The following is a 22,202-nucleotide window of genomic DNA, read 5'->3' as shown; positions in this document are numbered from 1 at the left end:
TTAATGCAAGATGAAATAAAGAGGGTTTTCTTTAAGTAAAGTGTATGTGTAGATTAAAGAGGGTTTGGGGTTTTCTTAAATTACATGTTTATGAATGGAAAGATTGCAAATTTGATGCCTCATGAGTGTTGGTGACGGAATAAATTGTTCTAAATGAAGTGTATAACCTGTAAGAACGAACATCATACCACGTCGTGATCCATGCTATATATACAGATATACAAAAATCACATTCTTAAACTAGTCTTTTATAATTATATTTTTCTTGACCAAGGGGAGGATGTTTAATAATTATATTACTAACTACGTTTATCCATGTGGATGAATTTTAAGTGAATTTGATATATACAAGTCAGTATATTGGTTATAATTTGGCCCCAAAAAAAAAAAAAGCGCTTGTCAAAATGAAACATGCGCCTAAAAACGTTTCTACCATGTGTAACGTTATGAACACCATGTTTGATGATTATGTTACTAATCATCTCTCCGCGTAAATATGAGTTTTAGGTAAGTACGGTAGAAGTCGGTAAATTGGTTATAAACAATTTTATTCTTACTGACATGAAACGTGTGCCTGAAACTCTTTTTAGCACATGTAAAGTGTAATGTTATAAACATTATGTCTAATGATTATATTACTAATCACATACCTCCTCCACGTATATATAAGTTTAACATGAATATATTCGTTATAAACAGTTTTCGTTGTCATTCACCACAACAAATTAGCCTTAAAAAGAAACCTTTTATATGCTCAATTTACAACAAGAGGAAAATAAAGCTGAAAACTCCCTATAGGCTGAAGAAGGAAGGGACTCTTTTCTATATCTATTTACATACAATCTAATAAGAATCCCTCCCGCCCCTCTCTCTCATAGAACCAACACGGTAACAAAAGATTAAACCAAAAACCTATCAGCCTTCGCAAACGGTAACTTGTCGGTTCTAGCAGCCTCCGCCAACGGTGGCTCCGGCGGCCCAAGAAGACCCCAAACTTGACGGCTCTTGATCCGAAAAAGTATCACCAGAAGCACCTGCCGCCAGAGAACCCCCGCTACCACTAGAACTAGTACAACCCAATTGCTTCAGCCCCAAGAATATCTCATCCGGCATGGCTGTGTTCGGGATCAGAACATCGTCCTCCTCGACGTCCTCGTCCTCTATCTCGTTCTCATCCCTTTCCTCCTCCTCATCAAGTTCCTCATTTTCTTTGTCAAGTGAATTGTCAGAATTGACGTTATTGGCAACAGCGTCTTGGTCAGCTTGGGCTGGTGGTGAACCCGGGTCATTGTTGATGGGCTGGTTTTGACCCGCCGTCGCTGATAACTTGTTTCTGGTGCTGCCAGCAAGGGAGTTTCGATGCGTTGGACGAGGGTGATTGTGGTCGCCTGTGTATGTGACGACGAAGATGTTGGGGTCCGCCGTGCTCCGCTCCACTTGTTTTCTCGCTGAACATCCTTTGGAGCTACTGCAGCGGTAATAGTTCCTGTGGAGACGCCAAAAGAGAAGGGAAAAAGAAAATAAAGAAGAAGCATCTTTGGTATTTCAGAGAGGAAATCGCAAAAGGAAAGGAAAATCATTGCAGAGAAATTAACCTAATTTACCTTGGATGAGGAGAACCCTTGATAGGTTTTTGGCCGTACTTACGCCATGCCCATAAATCGGCGGAGAGATTCTCTGCGCTTACTTGACAAACCTGTCTTTTCTGCTGACACTTCCTGTGAACCAGTTGACATCAAAAGCAATTGAGTAAGAAGAAATAATATAAAAGGGAATCTATACTGCAAATATACCTTTTTCTTGGCCGGGGGGAGTTGATTGGCATGGTGAATGGTACACGAGGAAGAGGAGGAGGAAGAGCGGGAACCATGGCCCGAGGCCTCATAAAACCCTGCTGCGTTGGGAGCTGTTGGGGTCGAATTTGAGTCTCTGGTTTGGGTAGCAGAAGCGGCTGTTGTTGGCCATGGAATTCTCCAAAACCAGGAGGAAAGATTGCAGGGTTGAAATGAGGGCTCGCGGGGGTGTTGGTTGGCAGAAAATGATGCTGTTGCTGTTGTAGGTGATGTTGGCCACTACTGGCAGATCCTCCAAAGTCAGAAATAATGGGGGAATTTGGAATAATAGGAGGAACAAAGGTGTTGTTGTTAGTGCTGGGATTGTTGGTGGTGGTGGGGTTGGGCAAAAGGGGTTCGTAAAACTGTTGCAGCTCTTGGAAAGCATTGGCTCTGGGCTCGAGGAGATTGGGGAAAGAGAATAATGGGTCAGTTTCCTCCTCGGAATTCAACCAATCCCAAAAAGGGTCTTCTTCCTCCGCGGAGGGTGGGGTAACGGGATTTGTGGGTACGCCGGCGGCGGAAGTGTTAGTGGTGGTGGTGTGGGTGGCTGATTTGCAACTCCTCACCACAGCGTAAAGATCCCAATCATCTGCCATTTCTTGAAACTCTCAACAAACCCACCAGTCCTAATCTTATTTCTGTGTTGCTGCTGCTTGTACTGTTTTAGGCCAATCTTGAGGAAGCACTTGGGTAAATGAAAGACATGGAGAAGGAAAGAGAGGCACAAAGGACGGCGCTGACTTTTGGGCGGGAAGTAAAATCTAGGGGGAGGAAAAAGACGCAGACACAAACACAGACTTAGACATAGACATGGAAATAGATAGATTGTAGTGAGAGGAAATGGTGGAGCACTGACTTGGTAAATTGTTAATTATTTATACTGATATTTTATATTAATTTAACCCAAAAAGAAAGTGAAAAAGAAGAAAAAAGCAAAGGGCATTGCATTTTTTGAAACAAAAAGAGAGAGTGGTTTTAGAGAGGAGGGAAGGGGTATGATGGATTTGGAGGGTGTGAGAGGAAAGGAGAGAGAGCTGTCCTTTTTCATTGACTTTTGTAAAAATGTCAAACAGGGGCCGTACAAACACATCTGATTGGTTGTGTGTGTGAACTCGTCCTCTCATTCGCTATGTATAAGCGTGAAAACAACTGTACAACCACAGATGTGCACATACATACCGCTGAGCATGCCCTACAACTGGCCTATTGCGTTTCAAAAAGCACTTCTCGCACTGAACGTAGTTGCTAAATGGTCTACGTGTGCCCTACACATCAAGAAAGGTTCGAGGGTTGGTGTGGCAAAGAGGAAGAAGAGAGAACCATGGCTGCCAGATTGTCTACAACTATATGCATGGGGCTTGTGTTTAATTTCACACTCTCATGGAAATGGTTGAAACTATTCACTATTACTATATTATCAAGGTGTTTATATATAATATGCACCACGGTTTAATAATTATATACATATTGCATACAGTATATTTTGCCGTTCTCATTACAAATGCGGAGTGTGGTTCGATAGATTATTTGTAGGATTAACATCAAAAGACCCCCTTAAAGTTTGGGGTCATTCTCAATATAAGTCCTCATGTTTCAATTTTCATCATTTTACATACCTCTATATCTATTTTGATTCATGTTTAAAATTTCAAAATTTCATGAACATTCATAAAATAAATGTTATATCCACTCAGATGAAAGCAACAATAATTTTACTTATTTAAGCAACATCTAAAATAGATATTTCAATTATCGATCCATATGAAATTGGGAGAATTGAAGCTCACTTGTGACATTAATATTATGCAACATACTTGTAGTTCAAGTAAGAGTATTTATTTATGCACCCAACATGTCATAGGTTTAATTCCTTTCTTAATATCAGTCGTATGTTAAAAAATATAAAATAGTATTTATTATATCAAACTGGATGAAAACTTGCTTCGAAACCCACAGTTCGACTTGGGCGAAGTTTGTGAGAAAATATAGAATCAGGGAGATAACAAAGTTTTTTAGTTTTTATTTTTATGATTTACTTCAAATGGTCAACAATACTTAAATACACATGCAGTTTCCTAAACTTTTGGAGCGTCATGGATCATAAAAGGCTGATTCCATTATTACTTTAGATGATCCTAAACATTGAAATGAATAAAGTTCACGAGGGGCTTGTAGCTCAACTTTGAAGTGCACTTAGTAAGAAACATAAAGTGTTTTGGAACTCCTTCATATGACCAACTAGCTCGTTAGTGGTATTTCTCTTTTTAATGTTAGAAGAAATGTTATAAAATGGAGCTCCTCATCCCCATTGATAATAATTTTTTTTTATAAAAAAGAGTTATTTATAATAACACCTCTTGAGGTTTTCGGTTTTTTTACAAAATTCCTTGAGGTTTTAGAAATTACTCGAACACCCCTTGAGGTTTGAAATTGTTTTTACAAAACTCATTTTCATTGATTGTGGGGTTTGATACAGAACTTCGCGCCGGCATCTAAGGGAGACTGAAAACGCGTGTGAGTGAAAACATGGTACAACAACCTTAGGGATGCAGCCGGTATCCGAACAAATGACAAAAAATTTGGCATTTTGAACAAGCGGACAAATCCCAAAAAAGAAAAAAAGCCCAAAACACTTGTTTGCCACGCTACACTCGGATGGCTCATGGCCTTCCAAAGTTGTACCGCGTGGAGATGATCGAATCCTAACCGTTCATCAACCCCACCTAACCAAACATCCTTCTAGGCCCACGGGCGGTGGGCCCTGCACAAGCATAAACCCCAAAGACAGGGACAGAAAGGGGAAAGATGATGTTCCTTCGTCACCCATTTGAATTGTCTCTTCTCCGCTCTATATATACCAAGTTTGTGTCTGAATTTATGTTTCAGTTGCATCTTTTGATGATGTGTTGTGGGTTGAGGAATCTTGAGCCGTTAAAGATGGGTTTTATTTGTTTAATTATTTCACAAGATGGATTGCAGAATAAGGAAATTGTTTTTATCACAGTTGGCTTTTTTTATATTTTTATTGTGGGAATCTTTGCATTTTGGAACTTCGGTACTTTTAACTTGTATTAAAATCACATATTTCAAAGGGAATTATATACATTTGTTGCTAAATACTGTACTACGTGGAGAAGGGTATTATAGGGGTTCGAATATGAGATCGCTAATATACAAGTTAAGAAGATTAACAACAACGAGCGTAGCACTCGGGAGAGCAAAAGAAGTGCCAACCATCGTTGGTAATGGGAGGGAAAAGTAAAACAGCAAACTCGGAATGTGAAGAAAAGAAGCAACAATGATGGTGGCAAAAGATGTACCATCTTTGACTCTCTCGCTACTAATAAAGAATTTAAAGTCGGTAGAAAGAAGAAGAAAAAAGTCAAGTAAAACAATTGAAGGAAAAAGTGCCCACAAAAGTGTAGCCAACCAACCCCAATGAGTTCAGCTTGGAGGAGGAAGGATAGGATCTCTTGTATTCTTATTTATACTAAAAAAGGTAACGGGGAGAAGAATTTTTATTGTTATGTTTATGTAAAAACAGATATAGAATTGTTTATTGGAGTTGGAGAGGAAGGTGCTTCAAATTAAAAGGAAACAAAACTTGAAAAATGTGATTTGGGACCACCACCACTACCATTCACTTCGTTAAGGGGAATAAGATTTGTGATTGATGCTTCTTCTTCATGTCTTTTTTGTTTGGTTGGAACTTGGAAGGGCATTTGGTTGGACCTTTTCAAGTTCAACTCAAACAAGTTCCAGTTGGCCCAGAGACCTATCTACAATGTAATAATCTCCATGATATTGAAGAGTAGGGCAGCCTTAGCTAGATGCACAAAAGTCCAAAGGCGTTTTTGTTCTACATAAATTAGATAGATAAAGATTAGACAGAGAGGCAATGTAATGATGTAAAACGAAAAGATATTTGGATTGTGGATGAACCATATAGCTTCATGTATATGTCTTTGTGGACGCTTAAAGATTGATAAGATTAAGATAAAGTGATGTGATTGTCGTTGTCAATGTCATGGGATCTTCAAAAGAATGCATTTTGTTAACTTGGGCAGATCGGCTTGAGAGAGAGAGAGAGAGGTGGGTTTGGCGAAAAGGAGAGGACTCAGAGGAAGGAGGAGGAGGTCTCATGGGTTTGGCAGGAGGAAAGATTAGTGATGACCATGAAGATGCTTTTGGTATCAAATGAAAGCAAAGGCTTCTTTGGATGAACGATCAGTTTATCTATACCGACAACCTCTCAAGCGCTCTTAGGTGATTGTCAACCATTGATGCAGTTGTGGAATTCACTTGCATCAACGACTAACAACTACCCACACTCTCAATGGGCTCGCTGGCTCAACTCTTCCTTCTAAATTCTAATTCATTGCTTTTATGGTGTGGGGAAAAAGAAGAGTCACACACACACACTAAGGAGATGTAGATTGTAAAGGGCCACCCACAACACAGCACCAAGGGAACCATCTCCACCACCAACACCACATTTGTAATTCATTGCATATTTAAAATTTTCTTGTCGTGCATGATTATCTTCTTGTTTGTAGTTGCAGTAGTAGTAAACATTATGACAGGCATTTTTGGCCCTCCTTTGTGCTATCTACATCATTTCAGATCATTGTCACTTTGTTACCATTAATGGAAAACAGTGAGGGCCCATGCTTGATTCATTCACCCCTTGGTGCCTAAATGTTTTAAAAAGATGCCATAAACTCCAAAACCAATCTCATATCACCTTCTACTTAACGCCATCCCCCGTTTGCGTTTGCATAGAATCTAAATATAGATTGGAGATAATCTATATACTTAACCTTTACAAGGCCGAGTTGCTTAAAAAGAACAAGAAAGAAGAGAAAAACAAGGCATTTTCTTATCCATTTCATTACATATATGCTCTATAAGAAAACCTTTTTACAACAGTGGTCCATTGGCATATCGTAAAATACATGGTACATAGAGACGTTTAAGAAATCGACATCCCAGCAAAAAGAAATGCACGGCCTATTAACAATGTATTCTCTCTACTTATACCCAAAAAGAACAAGAAAACTGTTGTCAGTTGCGCCCCCTAATTGTTTCCTCCACGAACCCATCTAGCTGAACCTGTCCTTGCCATGCCGGAATAATAATCACCTACATTAGCCACAAATAGTGGATCTCTATCTTCAAATCTTAACTCATTACTCATATCACTACCACCAGCATTTCCTGCATCGGGCTGCTCCAATTCTTTCGTCAAATCCTCCATCGTCTTCTTTAAAGTTGCTTTACTCATCTGCCCTGCCTCACCAGTTGAAATGCCAACCATTGTAATCTTAGGAAGGTTTGGATTTTGCTGTGAGCTCAGCTCTACGCATTCCTTTGACAACTCTTCAGTTTGGTCCTTTTGCTTCAACAAGAGATGACTAAACCAATCTCCAAAAGGGAACCGGAGATCTAATTTGTTTCCTTTATTGGTCTGAATATCATCATTTAATTTAACCTCTGAAGTGCTACAGTGTAGAGAATCTTTATTATCATTTACAGCTTCCCTGTTGGCAAGGCGGTTAGATGACTGAGAAGCTCTAAGAAAAGACACAGCACTCCTGCAAGAAAATTAACATACTTTTGTTAAAAAACAAACTAAGTTGAAACTCTAGCATCCAGAAGCACCCAAATTAACATTCAGAGAAAGATTTAATGAAAGTGCTCAACAATGATACGGAAGATACGAGGGGTCACTAAATTAGGTTATAAAAAGTAATATTGTTGACCATCGAATATAATGTGAAGTTCTATGTTTTCAATAACACACACACACGCGCATATGCATCAACCCAACAATGGCATGCCATGTACCTTCTCTCAAAAGAGTCACACACACACACACACACACACACACATATGCATCAACCCAACAATGGCACGCCATGTACCTTCTCTCAAAAGAGTCACACACACACACACACACACACACACACACACACACACACATGCATCAACCCAACAATGGCACGCCATGTACCTTCTCTCAAAAGAGTCAACCATATAAGGAAATTTTGGTTGAATGCCGGTTGCTTTCCTTAACCACCTATTACCAAGCAGTACTTTATCAACAGCATAAAGGAGTTGCATTTCAGCAGCCTTAGAAATGACACTCAAAGGTATTCCAGGATTCCCCATTTCATCCATTACTTCCTGAACCTGTCAAGAAATATATGTTACAACGAACCAAATACACAATACAAGAGAACAGGACTAAGGGGACCTGGGAACTTTTAAACTTAATTTATACATCTATATATTTCTATGTCAGACGAATAAGGAATCATTCTTCTAAGCTTATCATTGACGATGTGAATCCAAAATCAGATCATCTTAAAATCTTGTAAATGCAGCACCACCAAAATAGTTGCTCCATCGAAGTAATACTTTACATTGTGATTTCGTACCTCTGGAGGCTCCCATAAGTTATCTCCCATCTCTTCAATTATTTCTGCTGGCAAGCTGTCATCAATCACATCCCGTCGACGCTGCATGTGCCGAGTTTGAATTAAAGAATGGAAATGCTGATCTACAGATTCCTCAAGAATGTTATCAAGCATGTTTTTATCAAAAAAGTAGGGAGTATACCTGTTGGAACAAAAGATAAGGAATTGGGCATCAGCTATTCTGAACTTAACTACAAAAAAGAAAATAAACTGGTTCTGATGAAATAGAAGTAATCATGCCACTAAAAGACCGGCCTTCAGTTGAAAAATAACAAAAAAATTCTTTTGGTTTTCAACCACAAAAATAATGGATATACAGTAACAGTACTTCCATATACTACAGACAATTGAAGAAATTTTCTTTTATTGAAAATCAAAATCTGAATGTGGTTGCTCAAAAATAACTCTAAGCCTATGTTTCGTGAAACTTATTGGTTTTTTGTTTATGCGGAAATCATTCATATAATTTTAAATGGACAGGGAATATACGTATCAGAATTCTAAAACCAGAAACAAGAGAAAAAAACATTAGAACACACCATTTGATCCCATCTGAGCTTGCTATTGCAATATCCAAGTTTTGAGCACTAAAAACTGGGACTCCGTCAACCCTTTTGCATCTGCCATTCTGCTGCATTGCCTTGAGAAGTTTGTTAGCTGCCTTGACCTGTAGAAGCAACAAATGTTAAGAAATCCTAACACATCATGAAATATGGTTGTCAATTGAAATAGCATACCTGTTTCTCATTTGGAACAAACTGGAACAAGTGGGGCTTTTCCTGCATACAAGATAGTGAACAACTTACTAGTTAATCCAAAGAGGAGCATAGCATACCATGGAAATTAATAATATAAAAAGTTCTAAAAAAAGGCAATATAAATATTAATAAATCCATAATGTGGCACATCCAAACTATGACGCAGGTGCATGCTTTCTATCCATTACTTCATAATCAGAACAGCAATGATGCATGCACCTGTCTTATCATTGTTTTTCCAATGATGCCATAAGGGCAATTAAGCCAATGCGAAAACCATAGCAACTATTAAATCTATCTTACATACTTTTCAAGCAGGGATTACCTTGAAATGTTCATATGCTAAATCAAGACGGCAAGCACCCACCACACCACTTGGAATATTCAGCCGTTTCACATATGTAACTAAGAACAAAACCTCAGTCAGAATGTAGGTCATCTCTTTATAGAAAATTTGATCAGTTGAATGATATTCAAAGAAACAGTGAAGAGAAACATATCACACCCTAATAAAAAATTAAAAAAAAACACACGCACACGCGCGCACACACACACACACACAGAGAAAGAACAACCAAGGACAACCACATCAAGCAGGATTACCATTGGATAATTATAAGTATATCATAGCCAGTAGAGTTGTGAAAATTTGGCTGGGTTGCATTCATTTCTTTCTTTAAGTCCAACGTAACCAATAACCAATAAAACGAAGCAGTTGTTTATTTGGAACTATACCTGCATCGCCTAAATCCATAAAAAAACGGAACACAGGGCCATTTCTCTCACTATTAGTAACTGATGCAAACATCTTCTTGAGCCACTCAGGAGTTCTACAGGTACAGGCCATGAAAAATGAAAATCAGTAAAAAGCTCATGTAAAAGACAGCATCTTTATCAAATTTTGAATTGAAAGTCCAAATACATACATGATAACCGAGCAAGAAATTAACTTCTTTAAAAGAATAAAAACAAAATACCACCGTTGCAAAACAATGCTACTCCTAGTAAAAGTTAAATAAGGCACCTTTTGGAAATGAAGGGTATGTCAAAGTGAGTGGAGACGGCCATGAGACCAGTCCCAGAGAGGTCACACATACTGAAGACCTGGCCCACAAAGGCCGGCCCACCACCCTTGATATTCGAGTTCAGCCCTGCAATCCTGACCGTTGACGGGAACCCCGAGTTTGACTCAGACGAGGACTCCACGCCCTTCATTGCGGATTTGAAGTCCGGTTGAGCCGAATGGAAGGCGAGTGGTTTCGGCGAGTTGGGGAAGAGGAACGCGACACGGATTGTTGACGCTGTCGACGGCGTCGTTTTGGGGGAGGCGAAGAGAGAGAGGAGATTGGCTGCGGTGGAGTGGACCAAGTGGGATATGGGTCTGGCTTGCTTCTTGTGTGCTGGCTCGGTTGGGGAGGCCATGAATAAGGACCTTTCAGCGATCGATGGATTTGTCGAAGTGTGTGTATAGGAAAAGGGAGAGCCTAGAGGATGAGGCTCCAGACCAGAGAGAGAGATATCTAATTGGGATGACGTTGCAAGTTTTAATTTACGCACACGACACGTCGTTTAGACAAAAAGAAGAATTTTGGGCCAGAATAGGCCCATTAGACAAAATGAACCATTTTGGGCTAGGATAGGCCAATTATAGAGTAAGACCAAATAAAACCCAGGAAGCTCGTCTTCCCATCCGAAAACGCTCAACCTCTCTCTCTCTCTCTCTGTAATCGCGCCATCGCACGGACAGAGTGCCTCAGAATCAGATCGCGACCTCTGGTTTTTCATTTTCCAGGCAATATATCTTTCTACTATATATTTTTTTTGTGTGGAGATTTTGTATTTGAAATTCAGTTCTCTGAATTTTGATTAAGGTCTGTATGAGCTGTATTTGTTTGTGTGCATGAACTGGTACGCATGCGTTTTGAATATTTGTAACAATTTCGATAATTGTCATTAATTTAATTCTCCATGCTCGTGTTTTTTGGGTTGATTTATGTATTGCTGAAGCTTTGGTACTCCATTTTTTGCGTGTGTTTAGGTTAATCAGCTCTTTTAGTCTAAACAAATTTGAATTGGCTGTACTGAGTCTGAGTTCGCTACCTTCCATGCATATGAGTACTCAGTCATTGACTTGATCAACTTTACAATCATAGGATTCTGTTTTTTGTTTTTTATGTCATAATTTCGCTGAATTATCGAGCTTCTTTGATTTTGATTGGTCTTAGTTTTTTAATGGCCTAATTCTGATTTTGATTTTGATTTTGATTTTTTAAAATTCCGTTAGGGAACTCAAATTTCTTGTGTGATTGATGTTTTTTGCGGTATAATCATGAATTCTAATCTCTCTAACACTCGTTTGATGCCATTGCATTGGAGGTGTTTTGAAATTCAGATTTGCATCACACTCTACGTGCTCTGCTTGTAGATGCCACTTTGTCTACAACTCTCTGAGAACTGATTTGTTCGAACCAAAATCAATTCTGCAGGCATAATATCTATATACGAGTAGTATAGACAGGTTCCCATGGCTGCTTCGGAAGAGAATAGCGCTTTGTTCCCAATTTTCATTTTAACTATAATGGCACTGCCTCTAGTGCCTTATACAATAACAAAGTTATGTCGTGCTGCATCAAAGAAAACAAAGAGCATCCACTGCCAGTGCTCTGAGTGCTTTCGGTCAGGAAAGTACCGGAGGTCAATATTTAAGAGGGTTAGTTCCTCCATTGTTGCTTAAATGTATTCTCCATTTATTCATTGCAGGAAAAATTCCAAATTATTGTTTTAAACCATCTAACTATGGTCTGAATGTATGTGGCTGTGGTCACTTTTGCAGATTTCAAACTTCTCAACATGGAGCAACTTGACATTAGTACTGCTTTGGGTCATCATGATAGTCCTAGTTTATTACATCAAAAATATGAGTCGTGAGGTAAGCATTTCAATCCAATTTGAGGCATTAATAGAAGGCGTGTGATTATGTATGGTTTTCCTCCCCATGTTTAACATTTCCATGCTACTAAAGTTCAGTTAATTTGGATTTCATATGAGATTTGCAATGTCGTGTCTTCATCCTTAGAATGATGGAATGGTGAATTTCATTTGGGATATCTTTTCATTTTTCACTTTTTAAATTCACTCAGAACCAAGTTTTCGAGCCATTCAGTATTCTTGGACTGGAACCCGGTGCTTCAGATTCAGAAATCAAGAAGGCATATAGGAGACTCTCTATACAATACCATCCAGATAAAAATCCAGACCCAGGTTGATGGTATTTTGGTTTTTGAGTTTATGCATGCTTGTCACCTGATTAGTGAAAATAGAAGGAAAAATGGGGCCTTTTATGAGTAGTACGTATACACTAACAGTTTAAAATTTTCCTTTTTTCAGAGGCCCACAATTATTTTGTGGAGTTCATATCAAAGGCTTATCAGGCTCTGACAGATCCAGTGTCTCGTGAGAATTTTGAAAAATATGGCCATCCAGATGGCAGGCAGGTAATGTGCAATTTATTCGAGGAATTGCAACTTTGTTTCAGTGTTTCCTTGTCAATACTATATCAGGTATAATTAATCATGTTTTGAAACTGAATTGATGCTTTACTCCAATAGGGGTTTCAAATGGGCATAGCTCTTCCTCAATTCCTGCTACACATCGATGGGGCATCTGGTGGAATACTCTTACTCTGGATTGTTGGTGTTTGTATTTTATTGCCTTTGGTGATAGCTGTTGTGTATCTTTCAAGGTCGGCAAAATATACCGGCAACTATGTTATGCATCAAACATTGTCCACTTACTATTACTTTATGAAGCCTTCTTTGGCTCCCAGGTACTCAGTTTATTCAGAAGCTATGTTCATGTTTAATTTTGATAACGTAATATATTAAATCTTCCCATAGTAATAAATTGGCATATGTTGAGCACCAGAGTTGACGAAGTACGTCTTGCCTATCCTTATGTTCTTGATATTTTGATGGATCTGGTGCATATTAACCTGTGCTCTCTGTTAATTTTTTATTGATCTTATGAGATAACTTGATTATACAGCAAAGTAATGGATGTCTTCATAAAGGCTGCTGAATATACGGAAATTCCAGTTCGTAGAACTGACAACGAACCCCTTCAGAAGCTTTTTATGCTAGTCAGGAGTGAGTTGAATCTGGACCTTAAGAACATCAAGCAAGAACAGGCAAAGTTTTGGAAGCAGCATCCAGCCCTTGTAAAGGTAGTTTGTGCTCCAAGACAGGGCTATATTACCAGAAAAGTTTGTTCCAGTCTTTGATAATTATCTATGCTTACCTTTATGCCAATCTCTGTGCAGACAGAATTGTTGATTCAAGCACAGTTAACTCGTGAGTCAGCATCCTTATCTCCATCTTTGCAAGGTGATTTTAGACGTGTTCTGGAACTTGCCCCTCGCCTCCTTGAAGAGTTGATGAAGGTGATCACTACATTTCCTGTCTTACATTCTATTAGTAGCCTCTAAATTAAGTGCTTATGCTGCTTATAAGTTGCAGACTTTCCATAATTCTGGATTATATCACTCATCTTTGTGAATAGACTTCTTGTTTCAAAGGGTACAGAAGTTGGTAGGATGCTGCTAGTATTTCTGGAAATCAATCGATCAAATTGATGTGCTAGTATTTCTGATGAATGTACCAAATTTGGAAGCCACATTGTGCTAGTTTTAATTAAGCTATATTCTATGCAGATGGCAGTTATGCCACGAAATGCTCAGGGGCAGGGATGGCTGAGGCCTGCTATTGGGGTGGTTGAACTCTCTCAGTGTATCATCCAGGTGACAGTCCATTATCCACTTTTGTTAAGCATGTAGATCTTTCAAATATACTAATCATGCGAATTCTCCTTTAAAAAAAATACCAAATACTTGAGATTTCTGATTATGAGGCATCTCTCTCTCTCTCTCTCTCTCTCTCTGATATCATTTGTACCTTCTACGACGAATCTGTACTAATTTTTGGATTTTTGTTATTTTATTGGCCATAATGCAGGCTGTTCCTCTTAGTGCGAGGAAGGCTACTGGAGGATCCAGTGAAGGCATTGCCCCCTTTCTGCAGCTGCCACATTTTAGTGAGGCTGTTATAAAAAAGATAGCCCGCAAGGTAAATAGTCGTGTTTTGGACAATGTCATGCTGGAATACAACTGTTGAATGTTTAAAAATAAAGTATTCTGTGAATCTCTCGTTCTGAGACTGAATGAGCAGCACATCTTCATTCTGTAATAATTTTTCATGTTGGTTTGTTTCACTTTTATGTGTTGATCTTCTCTTTTCTCTCCCAGCTAGTCTTTTTGTCTTTTGATCTTAGCTTTAATAATTCTTCTTCTTGAATTTGCAGAAGCTGAGAGTATTGCAGGAGCTTCAGGACATGTCCTCGCAAGATCGTGCTGAGCTACTTTCTCAAACAGCTGGATTCTCGTCCAATGAAGTGCAGGATGTTGAAATGGTATTGGAAACAATGCCTTCGATATCAATTGAAGTCAAATGTGAGACCGAAGGTGAAGAGGGTATGCAAGAGGGTGACATTGTCACTGTTCATGCTTGGGTGACACTAAAACGTGCCAACGGCCTGATTGGTGCCCTTCCCCATGCCCCATACTTCCCGTTTCACAAGGAAGAAAATTTCTGGTTTTTGCTTGCAGACAGTGTCTCCAATAATGTTTGGTTTTGGCAGAAGGTAAATTTCATGGATGAAACTGCAGCTATTACTGCTGCCTCCAAGGCAATTGAGGAAACAATGGAGGGTTCAGGAGCAAATATGAAGGAGACTAGTGCTGCTGTCAAAGAAGCAGTTGAGAAGGTGAAGAGTGGGTCTAGACTGGTAACAGGGAAGTTACCGGCCCCAGTGGAGGGGAATTACAATTTGACATGTTACTGCTTGTGTGACTCTTGGATTGGTTGTGATAGAAAGACAAACTTGAAGATAAAGATTTTGAAGCGTACCCGGGCTGGTACACGGGGAGGTTTTGTGGCAGAAGAGGGACCAATTGCAGAGGATGGGATTGAAGAGGAGGAAGAGAATGAAGATGAGGAATATGACGATGATTATGAGAGTGAGTACAGCGAAGATGAGGCAGATGAACAACACGATACAAAAAAGAAAGGCCCTGCAGCAAATGGCACTGTGGATAAACAAGTGTTAGGCTCTGAAGGTGAAGGTTCAGAGGAGGACTAGAACAAATACAATTTTATCTAGTTTACTTTGTTGTTCATTTATCCGTTATTCGGTGAAAGAATTCAAACAGCCACCACAGTGATGGTTACCATGTGGCCATCTTTAATTTGGAAGATCCTAGTTTTGATACTTAAAACGTGAGTTCTAAGCCCATTTTCAGTTATTAAAATTTTAGACTCTTTTTTCTTCTTCGTCTAATTCACGTCTTTCTTGGAACAAAATTTACTCATAAGCAATGCAAAATGGGTGGCAGTTTGAATGACGCAAAGAGCGAGACTCAAAAACATGATTTTGTTCCTCCGGATTTAAACATAAACCATCCCACCACTTGCTTCCCTGCCCGGATTTAAGCAGATGTCAGATTATAGTTTGATCATTGGTTTTCAACAGTTTCAAAAAGAGATTTTTTATTTAAACCTCACACTTTTCTTAGTACACCCCAACTTTTAATTAAAATTTTCACAATTTCTAAGAAAATTTCACTATTTTCCCAAACTACCCTTAAATACACCTCAAGTTGAAAAAAAAAGAAATAAAAGAAATTTTTTATTTAAATCGCACAAGCTATCCTTAGAGGAGGAAGTACGTTGTGCGCATGAGAAATAGTAAGTAATTAAATTAGTTTTTTTTGTAAACACACATGGGATTAAGAGGTTGCAAAGGGAAGTTTCATATTTCATGAAGTATAAAACACGCAATGGTGTAAGTAGCCGCTAAGTTTGATAGTCTCCTGACCAAATGGGTCAAATTGTTAAACGAATTTGACAGATTTGTTGACAATGTTAATTTATAGATTGGAAATTTTTTGTGCATAATATGTGATTCTTATTTGATTTCTACCTCCGAATGCCATCTAGAATTTTCAAACATTGAAACACTATGTACTGAAGCTTTAGGCACTTTGGGTTGATTCATTGTTTCACTTCCTCTACCTCAATTGTACCTGAAAAACGGATATATATACCATGGGAGATAAACATGAAAGAAGGTGTAACCTAATAAAAGTTTATAAAAGTTTGCAAAACCCAATAGGTCGGATGAAAATGTTAAGTATTAAATTGGATGACCTTTTTTGTCTTTTTACACAATAATAAAACTTACAGCTTAATAATAGTATCGGGATGAACAAAGAAAAGTGTGGGATTTAAATAAAAAATCTCTTCAAAAATTATGCCATGAACTCTCAATTCCATGTGTGAAACAAACGCCGACCTATCGTAAGGCAAAGTTATGTGATGTTTGTTTTATTGATTCGCTAGCTCAACTGTGATATTACTCAACGACCATTTATAAATTTGTCATCAAGAGGAGAGGCATAGCCTAGAATGTTTGGTATTCATAATTACAACACTTACTTCACGGCTTCTTTTGATCTGTGTGACTCACATCAACGACGAAGATCAGAGAAACAAATTGGACCCTACAGTTTCTCCCTGACAACATCACATTTTGAATATCTCCGGCTCCATGTCAAAAAGAAGAAAGCAAAGCCGAGTTCGTTTTGCGTCCTTTCTCACCAGACAACCATCCCATAATGATTAGAAGTGGTTAGGGAGAAGTAAAACATGATAACCCTCTGATGTATCTGACTGGTCATGGAGGGGTTCTAGATTCAATCGTGAGTTCATCTAAACTTGTTTCAGCTTCCTCGAGTAAATCACTTGAGTTCTGGTCCCCTTCCTCAGCTACAACAACGTCTTCATTTGGATTTGATTCAGCTTCTAACAATTCTTCTGAGCTGTGGACTGTTTCCTTCTCCTTACTCCGCATTTTTTCAGCACCATCATTTTCATAATTTGCTCGAATTTTAACACGTTTTCCTTTGATGTATCGATACTCCCATTTTGGTGGTGGATATTTCTGCTTCAACTTATGGTATTTGTCCAACATACCCAACTCCTGAAAGACATTTCCAACTTTTGTAACAATTGAAACATTCGGTTGGACCCCAAGCTCCTCCATGTCAGCAAAAATCTACAAGTGAAATTTTGCCATAAGTTAAAAACTCATTTGTGCATGAAACACAGATGACTCCCTATACAAACTAGCATGACATTTGGCCTTTAAGGCATAGGAGATTGAATTCATTTCTCAACCAAAATCCATATAATTTGCAGGAACTTCAAATCTGGAACAACTATACGCAATATACTTATAGATTGGTTCAGATATTGAAGTGTTCCTAATCTGTAAATGAATGATATGATGTCCTTAGGCTTTGGTTCCAAGAGAAGTATTTGTACTCTGCAAAAGATAATCGTACATGCTAATGGAAGTGAGCAGTGGAACCATGGAAAAGATAAATGTGGTAGGATTTAAATACCTCAAACATCTTGTCATGTATGCCGTGCCGATAGTAAATAGAAATCATTTTGTCAAAGAACATGCGAGGCATGCTTTCCAAATACTGTGAGAATAACTTTGTCCATAGCTCTTCAGCTTCTTCGACTCTCCCATCCTCTGCCAAAGCATTTAATAGTGTAAAATAGGTTCCCATTGTTCTTCCTTGACCTTTGCTTAACATCCACTTTGATACCTACAATCCCACATGTGATTTGTGACACATTTAACAATTAGAACCTATTCATGATGCTGAGCACAGAATGAAGAACAAAAAAACAAACCTGAATTATCCTCTTCCATTCTTTTTGATTCTCAAGGGTCTTCAATGCCTTCTTCACTGTAATCAGAGGGAATTCTAATTCCCAAGCAATGAAAGAATCAAGGGCCCCATAAACTTCCTCCTTGACATTTGACAATCCTTTAATCTACAAAAGAAATTATCTTTTCAAAACCAAGCACAAAGATAGGAAACAGAGATTAAAAGAAAAGAAAGAAAGAGCATAAAAAACTTACAGACTCAACAAGCTTAATCGATTTGGAAATGGTCCCAATTCTCTTATTGGCTTTCCAGACTCTTGGGTACCTGGGTCTTGGACCTTTTGCAGCACATACCTGAATAAATTATTGACAAAATAGCAAGAAAATGAAACCCAGAAAACAAAATGTATAATTTAAGAAGAAAGTTATTATCTTTCTGCATTTACAATTTCAAAATATGCAAATAACAAAAATGGACAGAAGCTTACCACTACACTGCTTCTATTGTGGGAGATTTTGATGAATTCCGGTCGCCGAGTAAAGACCGGAAGTGAGTATGTCAAGGTAAGCATACTCAGTAAGGCATTTAATATCTGAAATTTAGCTCAGCTCAAGTTTATGGAAGCAGACACAGACAGAGAGAGAGAGAGTGGCTGAGACCAGAGCGGCAGAGCGTGTGTTTTCGGAAGATATTTTAATCTTTTATTTTTCTCTCCCAAATCTTATTTTGATTTTCTATCTAGCCAAACACGGGAAGGGGGAAGTAAATAATATTGCCTTGGCTACACAAAACGGTGCGCTGTAGCTTCATAACAGACGCTTTTATTTATTCGCGACCGCAGAGAATCCAAGCCATTTAGAAGCCAAACTCCAAAGAAAGAGCACCTCATCCTTTCAGACTCTTGAGAGAGATATTTTGTGGATCTCACACTTGCATTAACTAAAAGAGACGACAAGGAACGATGATGATGATCGAGTCAGCCATGGCCGTACGATTCCACGCCGGCGCAAAGCTCTGCCCCTCCACCTCCATGACTTGTAACTCCCTCTCTCTCCCGCCTTACTTCAAAAGCTCAATTAAGCCAAAAGTTTTAAGCTTTGAATTTTCTGTTCACATTTTCCTGCGTTTTCTCTGTTGCCAAACGGTACGTTCTATATTGTTTCTTTTGTTGTTGTAGCATATCGTCCAACGCGGAGCTCGGAGGACGCGGCCGGAGCCGTACACGTCACTTCTTGCCGCCTTTCGTGCTCTGGTGGTTTTGGCGTGCCGCGGTACGCTAACTAATTTGATTTTTATTGTTAAGCAGCTGAGCCTTTTGTTTTCTTGCTAGTTAACCAGCTTGAATTTCACGGCTTTGAAAATGCATAAATGTGCTAAGACTTATAATGCAGGAGTCGAATTCGACGGTCAAAGAATGGTTCAGTTGCAAAAAGGAGCAATTTTGTAAAGAACAGGCCTATTCGAGCATCCCTGGGGCAGTTAGGGCCGGGTTCGGAGCCTATAAAGCCGAATGGGAGGCCACAATACCATCCATTTGAGGATATTGCTGAGTCCAAATTAGAGACTAATGGAACTGCTAGACTTACAGCTGCAGAATCTGCTAGGACCATTATTGAGGTAGTACATTGTGATTGTATTATTCACTTTCTAATAAGCAGACCCAAGTTTGAATATTTGAATTCTAATATATACACTTGTGTTATTTATATGCTCACTTATTGGTGTTTTGATAGTTCTGCACTATGCTGCTCATTCTTTTATCAAGGTTTTGCATAGCTAATGTTGCCCATAGTGTGACATTTTCAGGTTAACAGCAAAGCAACGCTCATGTTTTCAAGTTTGATAAACGACGAAGTTCATGAAAATATTATCTGTCCGGATTTGCCTTATGTAACTGATGAACATGGAAGTGAGTCATACACAAGTGTATGAGTTTCTCATCATACATTGGACCTTGCATAAAATGAAGTTCTAATCTCTTTTATCATGTCACAGATATCTACTTTCAAGTGAAGGATAGTGAAGACACTATGCAATCCCTAACTTCAGAAAATAATTATGTGGTATGCAATTTTCATAAGCACATTACAAGAACATGATTACTAATAATAATCTGAAGAAATGATTGCATTCTAGCAGCAGTTTTTTTCTCTAGAGTTTTTCTTATGGAGTCTTGTGGGTTATTATAATGATGCAGCAAGTTATTATTGGCTTAGATACTATGGAAATGATCAGTGAGATGGAGTTACCCGAAATTGATTTTGGAATGGATGGGATTGAAGATGAAGATAGTGATGTTGAAGATGATAATGATAACGATGAGGATGATGATGAAGAAGATGGTGACTACGATTCGGTCTGTCTTGTGTTTTTGTCCCCCTAGATCTGAATGCATGGATGTAGTTGTCAGACATTTTTAATTATATAATAGATTCTGGTATAGGATTGGGTTGCTGTTCTTGAAGATGAAGACGAAGACGAAGACGATATGGATGATTCTGACAAGTCTCTTGGAGACTGGGCAAAACTGGAGACTATGCGTTATTCTCACCCAATGTATTTTGCCAAGAAGCTAACTGAGGTAATTGTCAATTGTAATTTCTCACCCCACTGTGTGGTGATGTAGAAGTACTCATAGGCGATTGAACTTTAAGATGACATGACATAGTACTTCTTATTATACCATATTGGAAATATTTTATTCTTGTGCTTTTATTTTGGTAATAAGGGTAAATTATTGTGCTTTTCATTTGCTCACTTGGTGTGCCTTTTCCTTATTTGAAAACTCTAGTTGCAATTGTATCCCACTTATGGTCTTTGGTGAAGTTATCATTTCTTAAAGTTTCTCATAGTTTTTACTTTTTAGGTTGCTTCTGATGACCCTATAGATTGGGCGGAGCAGGCTCCTGCTAGTTTGGCTATTCAAGGCCTTATAAGGCCCGCATTAATTGAAGAACATTCTGTCATCCAAAAGCATATGTCTGATCATCAATCTAGTAATGATGGCGTAGATTCAGTAGGGAGTATCGTAGAAGATGATTTAGAAGATCCTGTTAGGATTAATGGCCATGAATCAGGATCTTCCAAGGATAGTCCAGTCCAAGCAGAGGAATTGGAGAACAAGAAGGATGAAATATCAAGAAATGGGACTACATTTTACAAACTGGAGATGGTTAAGATTCAGCTGTTTTCATCACATGGAAATCAGGTTTGTGTACGGATTTTAGTTGTATTTTTGTTATGCAAGTAAATGCTGCTCAATTTCTTTTTAATAATTAATCTTTGATTGTAATTCTCCACAGACTGTTGTTGAAGTAGAAGATTTTGTAAAAGCTCAACCCGATGCCATTGCACACTCGGCAGCTAAAATTATTTCTCGTTTGAATGCTGGTGGAGAAAAGACCACACAAGCTCTCAAGTCCCTCTGTTGGAGACTAAAGGGTCTTCAAGTGGAGGTAACATATTCAAACTTTGTAATCAATTTTCCAAATCTTTTTGGAAAGGTTGTAGATTTTGCACAATTTTGTACAATTTTGAAGCATTTCAAAACATACTTGCTTCAGAAAGGTTGTTTTCCCATTGGAATGCCCAACTTCTGTGATATATGAAATCATCATTTTCATCCACTATGGCTTTAATGTGATTTTGTATGAATGAGAAAAATCTGTTTTCTGCTTTCTGGGTGTTATTTTTCATCTGTTGCAATCTTGTGAAATTTTTTCATGAACATTGTACTATTGTAATCTGTAAATGATTAATCATTGCTGTATCTTATTGCAGGAGGCAGTACTTATTGGTGTAGATTCCCTTGGATTTGACTTAAGGGTTTGCTCAGGGACACAAGTCCAGACATTGCGATTTGCACTTAATACACGGGTATGCCAATTATTTTTAAACTTTGAGGTTTAATATTTCATGTACCATCTCTGAAGCACAGTCAAATGTAGGTGCATATTCCTGTGTTGCTTTTCTGGAACCATGAAATACAATATGCCTATGTTTACCCTGTCTACCCGTGTCTTTTCAGGCCACTTCTGAGTACAGTGCTGAGAGACAACTTAATGATCTACTTTTCCCAAGGATCCAGCACAAACCACAAACAGTGAAACAAAGTTAGCAAAAACGAATGCCAACTTTATCAACACTGTCGAGTGCCATCTTCGAGTTGATTCTAGCTGGTTTCTTCCTTGTGCCTCTTTGCAGAGATTTGGATATAACAGGTGAGGAGGGGAATTGAAAATTTCATGCACAGTCCACCAGGTCATGTATTGTTAATTGCAATTAATGATTATGGAAATTCATTGTTTTCTAAGCTTTGTGACTCTCGACTCGACCT

At 38.5% G+C, this 22,202-nt stretch overlaps 5 protein-coding genes across 6 annotated transcripts; 2 read left to right on the top strand and 3 right to left on the bottom strand.

Annotated features, from left to right (window-relative positions):
• Positions 1–685: 685 nt before the first annotated feature.
• On the bottom strand, positions 686–2,801 carry WRKY27 (WRKY DNA-binding protein 27). Its single transcript, XM_008236601.3, has 3 exons — positions 1,794–2,801; positions 1,605–1,718; positions 686–1,486 (listed from the first exon to the last, which is right to left on the bottom strand). Exons 1-3 carry the CDS (start codon positions 2,429–2,431, stop codon positions 946–948), a joined length of 1,293 nt encoding a protein of 430 aa, XP_008234823.2. The 5' UTR covers positions 2,432–2,801; the 3' UTR covers positions 686–945.
• A 3,895-nt stretch (positions 2,802–6,696) lies between these two features.
• LOC103333708 (Tic22-like family protein) lies at positions 6,697–10,623 on the bottom strand. Of its 2 annotated transcripts, none has more exons than XM_089051606.1 (8): positions 10,097–10,623; positions 9,808–9,902; positions 9,398–9,477; positions 9,052–9,093; positions 8,854–8,981; positions 8,261–8,456; positions 7,849–8,027; positions 6,697–7,429 (listed from the first exon to the last, which is right to left on the bottom strand). In XM_089051606.1, the coding sequence occupies exons 1-8, from the start codon at positions 10,492–10,494 to the stop codon at positions 6,913–6,915; spliced, it is 1,635 nt and encodes a 544-aa protein (XP_088907732.1). In that variant the 5' UTR covers positions 10,495–10,623; the 3' UTR covers positions 6,697–6,912. The 2 variants fall into 2 exon arrangements, with proteins under 2 accessions (XP_088907732.1, XP_008234824.2); XM_008236602.2 differs by having other exon boundaries at positions 8,276–8,456.
• A 92-nt stretch (positions 10,624–10,715) lies between these two features.
• LOC103333710 (dnaJ protein ERDJ2A-like) lies at positions 10,716–15,462 on the top strand. The gene is made up of 11 exons (XM_008236603.3): positions 10,716–10,864; positions 11,559–11,782; positions 11,906–12,001; positions 12,213–12,333; positions 12,460–12,566; positions 12,681–12,898; positions 13,117–13,294; positions 13,391–13,510; positions 13,781–13,867; positions 14,082–14,192; positions 14,428–15,462. The coding sequence occupies exons 2-11, from the start codon at positions 11,597–11,599 to the stop codon at positions 15,262–15,264; spliced, it is 2,061 nt and encodes a 686-aa protein (XP_008234825.2). The 5' UTR covers positions 10,716–10,864; positions 11,559–11,596; the 3' UTR covers positions 15,265–15,462.
• Positions 15,463–16,536: 1,074 nt separating this feature from the next.
• Positions 16,537–18,610, bottom strand: EMB1417 (Pentatricopeptide repeat (PPR) superfamily protein). Its single transcript, XM_008236604.2, has 5 exons — positions 18,354–18,610; positions 18,121–18,219; positions 17,889–18,032; positions 17,588–17,800; positions 16,537–17,238 (listed from the first exon to the last, which is right to left on the bottom strand). The coding sequence occupies exons 1-5, from the start codon at positions 18,435–18,437 to the stop codon at positions 16,858–16,860; spliced, it is 921 nt and encodes a 306-aa protein (XP_008234826.2). The 5' UTR covers positions 18,438–18,610; the 3' UTR covers positions 16,537–16,857.
• A 109-nt stretch (positions 18,611–18,719) lies between these two features.
• LOC103333713 (Pentatricopeptide repeat (PPR) superfamily protein) lies at positions 18,720–22,178 on the top strand. Its single transcript, XM_008236607.3, has 11 exons — positions 18,720–18,903; positions 19,044–19,137; positions 19,258–19,483; positions 19,673–19,775; positions 19,862–19,929; positions 20,064–20,222; positions 20,310–20,447; positions 20,733–21,074; positions 21,169–21,321; positions 21,647–21,742; positions 21,894–22,178. Exons 1-11 carry the CDS (start codon positions 18,828–18,830, stop codon positions 21,981–21,983), a joined length of 1,545 nt encoding a protein of 514 aa, XP_008234829.2. The 5' UTR covers positions 18,720–18,827; the 3' UTR covers positions 21,984–22,178.
• Positions 22,179–22,202: the final 24 nt, after the last annotated feature.

The sequence above is a fragment of the Prunus mume genome, linkage group LG5, assembly GCF_029339155.1.
Source record: "Prunus mume cultivar Tortuosa linkage group LG5, ASM2933915v1, whole genome shotgun sequence".
In the NCBI taxonomy this organism is placed as follows: domain Eukaryota; kingdom Viridiplantae; phylum Streptophyta; class Magnoliopsida; order Rosales; family Rosaceae; genus Prunus; species Prunus mume.
This window is presented reverse-complemented; position numbering and strand designations above follow the sequence as displayed.

Coding starts and splice junctions, on each gene's coding strand:
- WRKY27 (XM_008236601.3), bottom strand. CDS start 2,431: ATGGCAGATGATTGGGATCTTTACGCTGTGGTGAGGAGTTGCAAATCA. Junction 1,719..1,793: donor TCCCCCCGGCCAAGAAAAAG/GTATATTTGCAG, acceptor ACTGGTTCACAG/GAAGTGTCAGCAGAAAAGAC. Junction 1,487..1,604: donor AAGGGTTCTCCTCATCCAAG/GTAAATTAGGTT, acceptor GCGTCTCCACAG/GAACTATTACCGCTGCAGTA.
- LOC103333708 (XM_089051606.1), bottom strand. CDS start 10,494: ATGGCCTCCCCAACCGAGCCAGCACACAAGAAGCAAGCCAGACCCATA. Junction 9,478..9,807: donor TATGGATTTAGGCGATGCAG/GTATAGTTCCAA, acceptor TTTTGTTCTTAG/TTACATATGTGAAACGGCTG. Junction 8,457..8,853: donor AGCTCAGATGGGATCAAATG/GTGTGTTCTAAT, acceptor TTGTTCCAACAG/GTATACTCCCTACTTTTTTG.
- LOC103333710 (XM_008236603.3), top strand. CDS start 11,597: ATGGCTGCTTCGGAAGAGAATAGCGCTTTGTTCCCAATTTTCATTTTA. Junction 12,567..12,680: donor GCCATCCAGATGGCAGGCAG/GTAATGTGCAAT, acceptor TTACTCCAATAG/GGGTTTCAAATGGGCATAGC. Junction 13,868..14,081: donor TCTCTCAGTGTATCATCCAG/GTGACAGTCCAT, acceptor GCCATAATGCAG/GCTGTTCCTCTTAGTGCGAG.
- EMB1417 (XM_008236604.2), bottom strand. CDS start 18,437: ATGCTTACCTTGACATACTCACTTCCGGTCTTTACTCGGCGACCGGAA. Junction 17,801..17,888: donor AATGGAAGAGGATAATTCAG/GTTTGTTTTTTT, acceptor GTGGGATTGTAG/GTATCAAAGTGGATGTTAAG. Junction 17,239..17,587: donor TACATGACAAGATGTTTGAG/GTATTTAAATCC, acceptor TTTCACTTGTAG/ATTTTTGCTGACATGGAGGA.
- LOC103333713 (XM_008236607.3), top strand. CDS start 18,828: ATGATGATGATCGAGTCAGCCATGGCCGTACGATTCCACGCCGGCGCA. Junction 18,904..19,043: donor CCCCTCCACCTCCATGACTT/GTAACTCCCTCT, acceptor TTGTTGTTGTAG/CATATCGTCCAACGCGGAGC. Junction 19,138..19,257: donor GGTGGTTTTGGCGTGCCGCG/GTACGCTAACTA, acceptor CTTATAATGCAG/GAGTCGAATTCGACGGTCAA.